The following is a 13076-nucleotide window of genomic DNA, read 5'->3' on the forward strand; positions in this document are numbered from 1 at the left end:
TAAGCTAACCTGGCCAGCCCATCAGGAGCGCCCTGCTCGACCCAACCGATCGAGTCCTAAGCTAATGTTGAACCGTAACGCGCCGCTATGCATATGCAATCGAAAATGCCGTGTGCCAGGGTTATACCCTGGGGGAAATAACTGGGTATAGTACAAAAGAAAAGAACGTATCAAGGCAGCCTCGTGTGATCTGAGACACTGCTCTCATAGCCCGACCCCGGATCCGGCGCGTCACCTGTCTTCATTACACTGACTACCTGTACATCGTGCTCAGATGTCGGTGGGGGACAAATTGGCGCAGGTGGTGGCGGTGACGCGGATTGTGGTATTGTGGATGTCGTGATCGCTGGTTGCGGCGGCGGCGGCGGCGGCATTGGTAGGTACGTAACGAAGCCTGATGCGTCGTCTTGCACGTATGTGATGGGTGCCCAGATGCGCCAGTGCAAAAGAACAATATGTGAAATACGCCTGGCAAGGTCGCAGAGTCTATCTTGAGGTGTGTTGTTGTAGAAGGAAAACGTATCGACAGTGGGTGGTGCTGGAATAAAAGGAGGCGTAGAGGTCGGTGGTGGCAAGGTTACCAGGCTGTTGTAGAGCTCAGTAGGTGAGGAGTTGCTGTGCTTGTGGATAGAGCTGAGAACCTGCGGGAGGAGGGTGGCCTCCATTGTCGAGGCGTGAGACGTGAAGGTGTTATAGAATAACGAGCGAAGGTACTCGTTTGTGGCTTGCAGGCTGTGATGACCAAAGATAGGAGATCGTCCTGCCATGACTTGCGCTTGTCGGTAGATTTCGAGCGAGAGCGACTCAGAGTTGTATATCCAAGCTTGTGAACCGTGGCCGATAGACTCTCCCATAATCGCGGTTAGTGAGGAGCGAAGGCGGTGTCTGGCAGCGTTCGACAATGCTACATCATGTCCTAAGTCCTTCCGCAACTTAATGAACATGCTGAAGCATATCTCGAAATGCACCAAATCCTCAATTTCCGACTTCAGTGCTCGCAATCTATCGTAGTCCAGATAAAACGTGTCGGGAAGCTCTTGCCGGGTGTCGCGCGAGAATGCGTTGGAAACGACTGCTTGTGCGAACATGTCCAAACCCGTTCGGTTCACTGGCTTAGTTGCGGGAGCGTGATGGACTTGGAGGCGTTCAACAACGTTGGCCCACCACCTCTGAGCTGCTTCAAAGTTGACTTTCGAGCGTTTCTTGACTATCCGGTCTAAGTGATAGTGCTTTTCATAGCTGATGGTGTCTTCGATGAGCAACGGCTTGAGATTTCTTATTTGATGGTTTGCGACGTCCTGTCCCGATTAGCGATTGAAGGTGGAGTAGGAAAGTGCACTCACAAGCTTCATAGTTTCAAGCATCCCTATCAGTCCTTTGAGACTCTCAACAATGATTTTCATGTTCAAAGTCGTCCCAGTTGCACCCTTCCGCATCAGCCCCACCATCTTGTCGACCCATTCGTCTCGCATAGGAGCGCAATGCTCCTTCAGCAGCCGTGCGGTCCACTCTACCAAGGCGACCATATCACATACACCCTTCTCGATCTCCTGCATCAGCATTCGTACATCGAGATGCTCGTCCACTCTTTGATGGTCTCTATCGGGGACTAGGCTCTTCAAAACATCATGTATCGTTTCGAACACCTTTGGTACCCGCTTCTGTGCGCGCTGGAAGTACACAGACGGGTCTGCGTGCCCTGATGATCGTAGCGGTGGGGTGCCTTGGAAAAGTCTTGTGTACAGATGCAGCTCAGCTTCCAACGCAAGCCAATACATTCTTGAGTGGCGCTCCTTTTGTTGCCCTTTCGACCCCTCGTTATTTGGTCTGAAGCTCAAGTCTTTGTCGAAATTAACGTCGTGACGTAATTTGATGTTGCTGATAATGTTTTGGATGTCGAGTTCGCTCAAAGATTGCTTCGTAATCGGAGGTAGCCTTGCAGCATGCCTGTAAGCATCCGCCAACTCCTCAATTTGCGCTTCGTTCTGGTACTCGGGCATGTCTTTGACGTGACTCTTAAGATATTCCACAAGGTCCTCTGCGATATCTCTTTCAGCCATGGAAAGGCTCCGGGGTCGCTGATACTTGTGGGATGATATCCTTGTCGCCGGGTGGTGGCGGCTTTCATCGCGTGTAACACCCTCTGAAGAGACAATGGTGCTGTCCCACGTCGCCCCATTAGCTGGTATGCCAACTGAAGCGCCTTCCACTTCTGACGTAGGTAGCGGTAAGAAGGCGTCAGCAGCCCTGCTGCCGGGCGGAGTCTGCGCATTCATGGTCTGGCGACGACGGAAGCCGTTACAGCTCTTCCTAGGTGGTCGTGTCTTCATGAGCTTGCAATGGCCGGTGAGGGACCGACAACCGGTCTGCAGGGGAGGGAGGGAGGGAGGAGGTTTGGTGTGCTTGGGGAAGCGACCGGTAATGTAGAGTAAAGCAAAGTGCAAGCGTTGCACCTCCACTGCAACTCTGTCAGCCACCAAACGGTATAGAAAGGCACGCGGTTTGCGAGGACACAATCGAGACGTGTTCGCGGATTGTTGACTGAGTGACGGGTAGCCGCATGAACGTGCCAGGCGATCCGAGTCAGACAGACAAGCTGCGATACGCGGCAGAGTGTCTGTTTCACGCTTGTGGAAAGTTATACCTTTCGCATGTGCTCAGGCCTGTGAGGTCTGGGGCGCAATATCAGGGTGTGTGCGCTGTTAACATGGTCGAGGCAAGCGTTGAGATGGCGATGTGCTCAAAGGAAGATATACAACAACGTTTGCGGAAGGGAGACACGACGTTTGCGGAACGAAGTTCTGCGTGAGAACTTCTAGACGAAAAGGCTTTGCCGCGGAAAGCAAAGCGAGAGAAAACAGAAAAGGCAGACAGGAATACTAGACGTCTTATTCTAGCTGGCACGCTTCACTAGAATGAGACGCTGCAAGGTGTGTTGCGGAATTCAAACCGGGCGCTGACTCGTTCGTTCCTGTGATCGTTGACTGGTGCGATGTGTCGGTGAGAGACGGACGGCGCGGGTGGTCACATCAAGGCAGCGAAGGACGGGGCCCTTGCGTCCTGTTTAAAGGGCATGTTACGATACGGCCGTGCTTTCGATAATGCAGCGCGGAGGCGGATCGCCACTTGGGGGGACGGCCTGGGGCTCTCGTGGCCGTTGCGCGACGTCGGCCCAGTGTCTGCTAAGGGCATTCGTGAAGCGTGCAGGCAGGCCTTCCCAGAGCCCACACAGCTACCCATTCGCCGCTCCAGTGGCTACTGGGCCCACAGCGGCAGCTGTCACACGCAGCGAGGGAATCGTGAGAGGCTTCGACGAGAGTGAATTCCGGGCCCGGTTTGGGCTAGGCGGGCGGCCAGGAAAGCGAGATTGGCTGGCTGTTCACTGCAGCCGCAGCCGCATCCGCCAACAGCCTCACTTTTTTGACACCCGGGAACGGCGCGCAAAACAGGGCGGTGGTGAAGGCCGGATGGCAAAAGAAAAGCAGCCAGCACCTGCCGTGCGCATGTTGCCCGTGGTCTTCGATTCGGCGGCTGCGACTGCTCATCCCGCTGCTCATCCCGTATATATACGCGTCGCCCTGCTATTGCACCCACCCAGGTACTGCGACTGCCGCGTCAGACGGATTCCGTCTTGAACAAAACGCCGCCGTGCCAGACGATCTACATGTACCGCCTCAAAGCTTGCTCGCCTCGAGGTTGCGGCAAGGGAGTCGTCCGTCCGACGTGTGGCCGATGGCCGGCAGCCGAGAGGCTCCAGACCTGGGAGCGGTGCGGCCGGAGAGGGTACGAACAGCTTCATTCGAAAATGTACGATGTGTTGGCCATGTACGAGGGCGTGAATAACATGCCATTGTCAAACATGTTCCGTATGCGGCCCCATAAGCCGTGCTGCTGTATACGTCGTGCGTTATATGTATGCAGCCTGCAGCGCCTTGTCTTTGTTGCCTCGCAAAGGCTGGCAGAGCGCCTGGCCAATGCCCCTCTGATGACTCGCAGATGCTGTGGTCAAAAGGCAGCATTACTCACTGCCAGAATGGTCCGAAGTCACTTCCCTGCGTTGCGAAACGTGAGGTACAGGGCGACGACTCACAATGAGCCCGGTGAGACGCTGTTTTCCTGGCGTTGTAGCCTGCGTAAGGATCATGCCTGGGGCAGCCGGGCCTTTGTACGTTCGCCGCACAGAGGTTGTGAATCTTACCCGATCAAAGTATAGTAGACAGCGGCGAATAAGTAAATCGTGCGAACAAGCGGAATAGGTGTACCAGAGTGGTGGAGAGGTGCCCCATATTTGTAGTATATGTAGGGCTGAGCATCGCATCTGCCGTCTCAGGCAACGACCCCTAGCCCGACGGAGCTAGAAGCCTCACAAATTCATCACCAGAGAAGGAGGCAATCTTTTCGAAAATCGTGCTCACTTTATGTCATCTGCTGTCAGTGAAGACTATGTACAGGGTCCGCAAGACAGCGAAGGTTCATGGTTTTCGGAACGAAGCTCTTAGCTAGCACGGTGCACTCCTTTGGGTGCCCTAACAGTACTCAAAAATATGCTTACAAAGCAGACAAAAGCATTTTGATATCAGATAAATTCTAAACAAATAACATCCAACCATTGAGGACTACCACCCAGGAAGCTGGAGAGGCTGACGCGCCCCTCATGCCAGTATGGCCTGCTGCTAAAAGACCACTTCAGGACTTCGTGGGCCCAGACGCGCGAGTCTCTTGGATCTCCTGAGTGACTGCAAGAGAAGAGTTTCCATCCTCAGACATCAACACCCCCTGCAATGCATCATCACGGTCCTGATTCATCTCTCGTCCCATCTTCTTCAACGTCCGTCTAAGTCATAGTGATGTCTCCACCCACACTTAAAACCCCTAAAAGCTCCTTCCCATATGCAATGTAGCCCCCATCTCCTTCGACCCCTCACCCACCTCTTTTTCTCTACCGCCACCACCCCCTCCTCCTGGCCTCAATCCTCTCCCTCATCACCTCGCCCCTCTCCACCTCCCTACACCACGCACAAGGTCTCGTCTGTGTGAGATTCAGCGCTATCCTTAGCGGGCAAGCGACACCACGAGGCCTGTCTTTGTCTTTGGCTGCGCGCCCTCTGTCACAAATCGCGATGTACGGCGGATAGGGTGCGGGAGGACAGCTGCAGGCCGACTGCATGAAGAGGACGCGGCACATAGTTCCCAGGTGTGTGCTGGTATGACGTGCGAGTTGTAGTAACGAAGTAGTGGCAATGTACAGAAGCGTATCTGGTTGTAGATGGAGATTGTACCGCACGCTGAAGGCGATGATCCTGTGTGGATTTGAGTTTTGCGAGCGGTCGACAGGTGGCAGTGTACTGTAGTATCCTGCTTGCGGCGCTGGAGACACGCGGTCTGCTCGACAGTGGAAGCTGTTGTCGGAACAGTTCGTCCGATTAGCTCTGATCGATTTCTCGTTGCTTTCTTAAGCTAACCGACGACAATGAGGATGATAGCAATCCCTCATGCTGCTTGTTGTCTGGATTGCAACGCGCGTTGCTCATTGCGGTGGGAGGGAAACGACATATAAAGGACGCTGCAGTCAGTCAAACCATCACAGCCCGTCTTACCAGCCTGCGATCCGATCCGTTCCTCGTCTGAGCAATCGTTCGTCTTGATTGCGATTGCGGTCGCACTCACCAACAACCTCGCCACTCCCCCCCTCACCGGTTGGCTGCATCTGTTTCTTCACATGTTCAACCCAAAAGATACGATCAAGCGTGTATATGTGCATGTATTAAGTCAACACCGCTCCGGCTCCGATCCGCGGCAGTGTGTGTATCTGCAACTCATCTCATCTTATCGCTCGCACACCAAGCACAAGTAGGAAACACTACACTCCCCGCTCAGTCTATCGTAGGCAGTAGGAAACCGTTGATTACAAAGTATAAGGCGCAGTAGGGCGAAGTCGATGGGATTGCCGAGCCGAACGCGATGTGCAACCGCTTCGCCCCAGATGCCAGCGCAGCTGAAATTTCCTGGCCTAGGCCGCAGGGCAGGACACGTATGGAATGACGTAGGTCGGAGGGAATACGAAAAGCAGTGTTCTCCAAATGAGGTCGAAGTTGCGTCTTTTCACTGCCGGGCAGCGTCAACAGTTAGAGCTCAAACTCGCTAATTTGTGGCAGGAAGCAGCGTTCGCCGGCCCGACGGAGCCTATTGACGACATGACTTTTATACGTCGGGGAAGTTTAGGATGGAACATCACTTATTACAACCGCGCGTCCATTTCTGAAGATTGTTTGCCAGCCCGACCACGTGGCGTTTCCTTCGTGCTTGCTTCATGCTCGTCTGGGCTGTCTTCATCCGAAGGGCTCGGTGGGCGGCTGTCGTTGAGGTTGCGGCGACTGCGTGCCATCTGTCATATATCAGCCCCCGTCTGACGACATAAAGTGAAGTACTTACCCAAGACCTCACACCACCGATCAAGCCAAGATTGTACCCTGCAGCGAATTCTGATGAGCCTCGCTCGGATGCGCGGCCAGGAATCTCCAGATGGCTGAGATGCGACAAGGCGGATGGAGAAGTCGCGCTTGCTGCCAGCTCGCGCTCGGTGCGCTCACGGGTGGGAGTCCTGGCAGGACTCGCAGGCCTGCTAGATTGCCAGAATTGGCGGAAGTCTTTGGTAAGCTCCTGGCCGGTTGTAGCCCAGTTGTTCTTGATGCTGTCGCGCAGTTCGACCATGTTGCGCTTGAATTCAAGCTCGTTCTTCTTCAACCACGAGACATTGAGCTCTTTACGCGAAGTACCGCGCTTGAGCTGGCGGTCGATGTACTGGTCATAATCGCGAACAATCCTACGCGGAGATTAGCATGGCTACCCTTGGAAAATTGTGGGCGAGATTACTTTGTGATGATGCCAGTGGTGCTCAGACCCTCGGTTCGCTGGGTTACCAGGAACATCCCCTTCTCTTTGATGGGCTTGTAAATGTCGTCTCCCTCGTCTGCGCCGTAAGGGAGATCGTCGTGAGCGACGTAGTCGATTCCATGCTGCTCGAGGAACTCTGCAGTCACGATCCAGGGGCAGTCCTCGATGACTTCGTCTACCCACTTGCAGTGGCGCACACTCTCGGCGCGTTCTGCAGCCGAAAGCACAGTAAGTCCCTTCCTGCGGTGTGTCTCCTCGTTGCCAGTAACGCCCACAATGAGATGTGTCTCGGGGAACGCCGTCTTGGCTTGCTGAAGCGCGCGCGCATGGCCCAGATGGAAGAGATCGAACACACCATCTGCATACACTCTGACGGGGCGCCCTTCCGGCGGCGGGTTCGTTTTGTAGCCGACTGGATCCACCAGACCGGCCTTTGGCGGAGGTGCCATCCGCATGGTGCCAGCCTCGCCGTTCACGCCGTGGTCACCCTCATCCCCAGAGTTGCTCGTCTTGCTTTTCTTGCTTGCGCGGTCCGGCTGGCCGTCAACGTCTCCGTTCTCGCCGTCGGCATTCTTTTCGGTACGCGTTCGCTTCGCGGAGACATGTGAATCGGCCTGTCGCTCCTTCTTGGAGGTGACCTGCTGGAGGACAGAGTCTTCGGCGCCCTCGTCGGAGGCGTCGCGTGACGATGGCTGTGCGACGTCCATGGCTGCGTTCTTAACGGAGGAGACGGTGTTGGTCCTCTTGCGTTTCGGCGGCATTGATTGCGGGGCGGGTGGGCGGGTGCAGCGGCTGAGATAGGTGTGGGCGCGAGCGATTACGTCGGCGCGTGGATGTGGTTCCAAGTTTCGCCCGAAAGGCGTTGTGCAAGCTTGCAATGCAGCTTCGTGGGGGACAGCTGTCGCTGGTGCCAAAGCGTTGAGGTCGGAACAGAAACCGGCGCGTGCCGATGACGTGAGTGGAGAAGCTCTGAAGCGTCAATGGAGCCGGAGCTTGTGGAGCTGCGACACAGCAGCAGGTGATCGGATGCAGGACGATAAGGAGGAGAGATGATGGATATGTCGCGATCTCCCAAGGACGCGCGAGTCCACAATCAGTCCATAAATTTCACGGGCCCCCATTCCCTGATTCGATCATTCCTTGGCAGTGACGGCGGCCGCAAGCTGGCCCAGCGTCATCCGCGCCCCCGGCTGAGCAGTTGAAACTCCTTCCCTCGAGCACGTGCAGCTACATCATCTCTGATTTATCCCTTTTGAATGCCATCATCGGAAAGTCCATCTTGCGGGTCATGGCTGGCGTGCGTTGTGTTGACATGGATGTTTGATAGGGGTATGGATGACGGCACAATACGTACACTTATGCAAAGACCCTGGCAACCGACACGCGACTTGCTGCTCCCTTCTGGTAACTCAAGCGACGCACAAGAGCCGCATGCATAACCTGTATATTCCAGTGAAGCTACACCCTCAAGTAGATTGAACGCGGCAGAAAGTGTGGTTCTGTCAACTTGCAGATATCCGATTCAGGCTATCGTCACTATCGAATGGTGTGGATATATACATCTGTCTCTGTCTTGATGCCACTCGCGGTTCCTTGGAAACCTACGTTGAGACTTTCCAACCCTCAACGTACGTAGACAGCGACCTCTTTATATTGTATCGTATTCAACCTCACATCATACCTGCGGCGCAGCACCCTCCTCCTCCTTCTCCCCCTTCTCTCCCTGCTCCTCCAACACCCAAACCCTCACCTCGCCATCATCCCCCGTGCTCAAAATCACCTCCTCGCCCTCCCTCTTCCCCTTGTCCGCCCGCTCCGCCCAAACAACATGATTAATCTCAAAGACATCGTGCGCAGAGAACAGCTCCGCAACAACAACCCACTCCGTAAGCGGCGCATCAGCATCCGGAACCACGGTGTCGCCGTTTGCCTCCGTCTGCGACCCTGAAGCTACCTTCCACCTCTCCTTGTACACTATGATCTTCCCGTCGCTGCCCGCAGACACAATCATGCCTGTCCGCCGAGACCACGATACGGAGTACACGGCGCGCTCGTGTGCTTGCGGGAGCACAGCGTCCTCGTACCAGTCCTCGTCGACGGCGGCGCTGCGGATGATACTCGGCATGCCACCGTTGGCGCTGTGTCCTCCCTCCCTCGCTTTCCGCCTCCATATCCTGATGGAAATGTCATCCGAGCACGTCGCCAACCTCGGCCCCGACTTCTCCAGCTCCTCAACGAATCGATCCTGCTCCTGCTGAGCGCTCGCGAGTCTCTTCGCGCGGAAATCCCTCTTCGCCATGCCACTCCCCTCAAACTCGGCCCACCACACCGTCTTCGTGTGCCCCGTGATGCACGCGACTTGCACCCAGTCGTCGGCGTCCTCGCGATACAGCCGCACGGTATCGTCGTAGCTCGCGCTGACCAGCAGATCCTCCTCGGGGTGCCACGCCACGCACTTGACATCCCCATCGTGCTCCTGCAGCACAGCCACCGTCTCGAAGTTGTCCTCCTCGAGCTCCTCCCATATCCACACGCTCTTGTCCCGACTGCACGTCGCGAGGTACTGCCCGCTGGGGCTCCAGCTCAGGCTCTTGATCTCGCTCTCGTGCCCGTCCAGGATGCACGCGAACTGGTACTCATCATCGTCGTCCTCGTCGTCGTCCTCCACGCCCGTGCTCGACGTGATCTCGCGCTCGAGCCGGTGCTGCGCGTGCCGCCAGATGCCAGCCGACGCGTCGAACGAGCCCGTCGCAAGCACGTCCTGCCCACGCACGTGCGGCTTCCATGAGACACTGCGTACGCTGCGCTTGTGTCCGCCGGTGACGCTGTGCAGGAGCGTGAACGAGGTGAGGCTGTAGATGCGCACGCTGCGGTCCGAACAGGCTGTCGCGACGATGGGCTGCGAGGGGTGCGGCGCCGTTTGCCAGGTGCGTGAGTTCGAGGGCGGCGTCAGCGTGGCGAGCGCGCGGAGCGTGTGCGTGGGTGCGTGTCTCGGAGCAGGCGCGGGAGGTGGGGGGGCCATTGCGCGCTGCGGTTTGCGCGGCTGGCGTCGTCAGGTCGTAGGCGGGCGAGGTAAACCGGCGCGAGGAAGCCTCATGTATGTGCGGTACGGAAGGCGTGCTGTTGCAGGCTTGGGGTGCGATTGAGAGCTGCTCGTATCCGAAGAGTGACGCTGCTGTCTGTACGTGGGGCAAAGAACAAAGCTTCGGCCTCGCTAGACTTGCCCCTCCATTGCATCCCACGAATGACCGGCAATCGCGTACGACGTCTATAGATTGAATTCATTGACAATTATTCTCAGTATTGTACATTTTTCGCAAAGACTTGTATCCAGTCTGCTCGAATCCACAGCGTCAAGCTCATCATATCCGCGCCTCAACACCGCCCGAATCAAAAACTGAGGCGCATGTGCCTGGCCGATCATTTACCCTCGTCACTATAGCAGGTGACATACATAAGAAACTAGACTGCCTCGCAGAGTATCGGGTATCGGAGACCAGACCAAAGACGCCAAAAGACTCAAGGAAACATTGCCCCAGGGCAGTTGCGGAGCTGAAGCCTACCGCCGAACAGTGTGGTCTTTTGCCAGCATCCTGGCATGAGGGTCTCGGAAAGACGTCGTGATGGAAAGAAGGCGGTCCGCCATGGTGAGCTGCTCGCTGTCGCCCACGCCAGCTTGTGACCGCACTCCCATCTCCTGTAGCTCGATCTGTGACACGCCTGCGTCCTGGCTGATGACAACCTCTTGGCTGACCATGATGCCTCCAAACCCTGTGTTACTTGGGGCATTCAAAGCCGTCTCCGAGATGTGAACGAGGCCTTTCTCCGAGCTATTGTCAGTGGGAACTGTGACCTCGGACATGGCCCTGCCTTTGCTATGGAAGAAACTGGTCCACTTTGCGCCGCTGTTTGATGCTGGCATCGCTGGCTCGCCCGCAACGGCAAAGAGTGAGCCAAACTCCTTGTGGTTCTGTTGCGCCAGTATAGCATGGTCTGGACAGCCAGGATAACTTCTCAGATTCGTCTTGAAGAACGAAAGCGGGATGTATTGCAGCTTCTCGCTCTGGAGAGATTGGCTATACACTTCTTTAATTCCGCAAAATGCAAATAGTGTGGCTGTTAATGCCTCATTTTGTCCTCGGACGCCATGCGCAATGTCGAGTTGGTGAGATGAGAAGGTAGCATGGCGAAGGGCCGGCTCGGGTACTTGCGCGACCAGCTCTTGAATGTGATTACGGAACTTTTCCATGAAGATCTCATCTTCGCTGACTGATCCGGAGCGAGAATTGATGCGAGCTAGACATTCGTCTAGAGTAAGACCGTTGAAAGTAGACAACAGTCTTAGTTGCCTCGGGGTCGGGTCATTCGGCATGAACTTCACCATGGGAAGTCGGTCGGGAGATGTCTTCGACACAATGACATCGATCCCTTTCATTACAGGAGATGGCTGCAGCAGGAACGAGGCAAGGTAGGTCCCAGATTTGGGAATGGTCAACCGTTTCTCGCAGTAAGTCTGTAAGCGAACAATGAGTCCGTTGAGATCCTGGCGCGATATCTGCATGCTTCGAGCGAGGTGGTCCCCGATCTGATTGGTGCTGGCGAAACGATAACCGATGTTCTGAAGTCGGTCCGCTTCTTCTTTGTCGACCTTGCGTGTCAGGACAAGAAGCTGTCCTCGGCCGAACAAGACGGGGTTCAGACCAGCTTCTACATCTTTCTGCGGCGCAACGACGTCGCTCGCAATGATGGGCCGCCCTTGACTATCCTTGAAAATGGTTCTTGAGAGCAAAGTACCCGTGGTGAGGACATCCTCGTAGAGTTGACCAAGGTCTTGTAGTCTCGTCTCCATGCTCCTTGCAATATCCTGGGCTGTGACGCAAAACATTTGGCGGAAGACGGCAGAGTAGGTAGAGTCACCTTCTTCAGTCCCCATAGAGTCTCGGCTATGGTTGCCTAAAGGGGTGCTGACCTGCAAGTACCCGGTGTGTTGAAGGTGGTCGCGCATCGCAGGGATGAGGTCTACGATACCTCCCCAGTGTCGAGACACCCGGAAAAGCCACTGGAAGACAGGGTGTCGTGTGTTGAACTCTTCGTCGAACGTCTGAGACTGGTCAGTGAAGTCCAATTCGCAATGTTAAAGGAGTGCCTACCCTCTGGTGAAATTGCCTGGTGATGGTCTGGCAAGGCAATAAACCTCCAGGCGTAACAAGAAGTCTGCCTTCGGTGTCGAAGGTGGCGACCGCAAGCACAACCTGTTTGGCGCGATCACGCTGTTTCTTCTCTTGTCGCTGTTTGATGAAGCCCATTGCGAAGCATAGTCCACAAGCAGCCAAACACTGGCATCGTTAGCATTGTCAATCCTAGGGGACTGGAACTCCACTTACTAAGCACACGGCAATGATAACGTTTGTGTTGCGCGCACTCCCAGATCCCTGGTGATATCCACGAAGCTCATAATGTGTGCCTGCTGCAGCCGTCCAATGCATGCCGCAGACCGCGACGGCCAAGAAGCAAGCAACAATGATTCGGCGCCAGATGTTGTTCATCCAATGTCCGCTCCAGTGGAAGAACAAGCCGAAAGCGATCAGACAAGCACCAATTGCTATAGCAGCAGCTCCAACAATGTATTCTGGAAGAGGCTTCAGTCGATAGTTGGTTGTTCCTTGGTTGCCCAGGTAATGCATCTCTGTCACAGCGGCTCCGCACATGATGCCGCATATCAGTAACGATACATAGCGTGTTGTCGCGTTCCTGTTGTTCTTGTGGAATCGATCAGCAGCTAAAAGGCCCAGGAAAATCACAACGATCGGTAGAATCGCCGAGACGGTTGTGTATGTCGCGTTGTAGTAGAGCTGGATCTCGCTCTCACCTCCTCCGAGAATTATTGCACGATTACCCACAAAGTGCATGCACCAGATTGCCACCAGTCCGAAGGATACTGAACAAGCACCTAGCTGTAGCCTGGAACGGGGCAAGTCAATACCAGGGTTTCGTAAATGTGTTATACGAATTGCACTCACCAGCCGCGCCATCCTGATCCAGAGACTCGTCGATGAAGAAGCTCAACCGTCGTGAACGCTCCGATCAAGCTCACAATATACGAAATGAATATTAGGTAGGGAATATAATGTAGACTCGGCTTGGACCCAATCGGGTAGTGCTCCTCTATCGTGGAGAGCATG

The 13076-nt window shown here is 55.3% G+C and overlaps 4 protein-coding genes across 4 annotated transcripts; all 4 read right to left on the minus strand.

Moving 5' to 3' along the window:
- Positions 1-170: 170 nt before the first annotated feature.
- Positions 171-2000, minus strand: CC84DRAFT_1087782 (uncharacterized protein; the record flags this gene model as incomplete). Its single annotated transcript, XM_018174216.1, has 2 exons — positions 171-1298; positions 1344-2000. 2 exons carry the CDS (start codon positions 1998-2000, stop codon positions 171-173), a joined length of 1785 nt encoding a protein of 594 aa, XP_018038021.1.
- A 4188-nt stretch (positions 2001-6188) lies between these two features.
- CC84DRAFT_704536 (uncharacterized protein) lies at positions 6189-7902 on the minus strand. The gene is made up of 2 exons (XM_018187113.1): positions 6874-7902; positions 6189-6823 (listed from the first exon to the last, which is right to left on the minus strand). The coding sequence occupies exons 1-2, from the start codon at positions 7653-7655 to the stop codon at positions 6232-6234; spliced, it is 1374 nt and encodes a 457-aa protein (XP_018038022.1). The 5' UTR covers positions 7656-7902; the 3' UTR covers positions 6189-6231.
- Positions 7903-8389: 487 nt separating this feature from the next.
- CC84DRAFT_1163779 (cytosolic iron-sulfur protein assembly protein 1) lies at positions 8390-10150 on the minus strand. The gene has a single exon (XM_018178335.1). The coding sequence runs from the start codon at positions 9914-9916 to the stop codon at positions 8570-8572; it is 1347 nt and encodes a 448-aa protein (XP_018038023.1). The 5' UTR covers positions 9917-10150; the 3' UTR covers positions 8390-8569.
- Positions 10151-10453: 303 nt separating this feature from the next.
- CC84DRAFT_1216582 (uncharacterized protein) lies at positions 10454-13075 on the minus strand (the record flags this gene model as incomplete). The annotated part of the gene is made up of 4 exons (XM_018182819.1): positions 10454-11995; positions 12045-12230; positions 12279-12855; positions 12915-13075. The coding sequence occupies 4 exons, from the start codon at positions 13073-13075 to the stop codon at positions 10454-10456; spliced, it is 2466 nt and encodes an 821-aa protein (XP_018038024.1).
- Between the last annotated feature and the right edge of the window lies 1 nt (position 13076).

Source organism: Paraphaeosphaeria sporulosa (genome assembly GCF_001642045.1).
Source record: "Paraphaeosphaeria sporulosa strain AP3s5-JAC2a unplaced genomic scaffold CC84scaffold_4, whole genome shotgun sequence".
In the NCBI taxonomy this organism is placed as follows: Eukaryota; Fungi; Ascomycota; class Dothideomycetes; order Pleosporales; family Didymosphaeriaceae; genus Paraphaeosphaeria; species Paraphaeosphaeria sporulosa.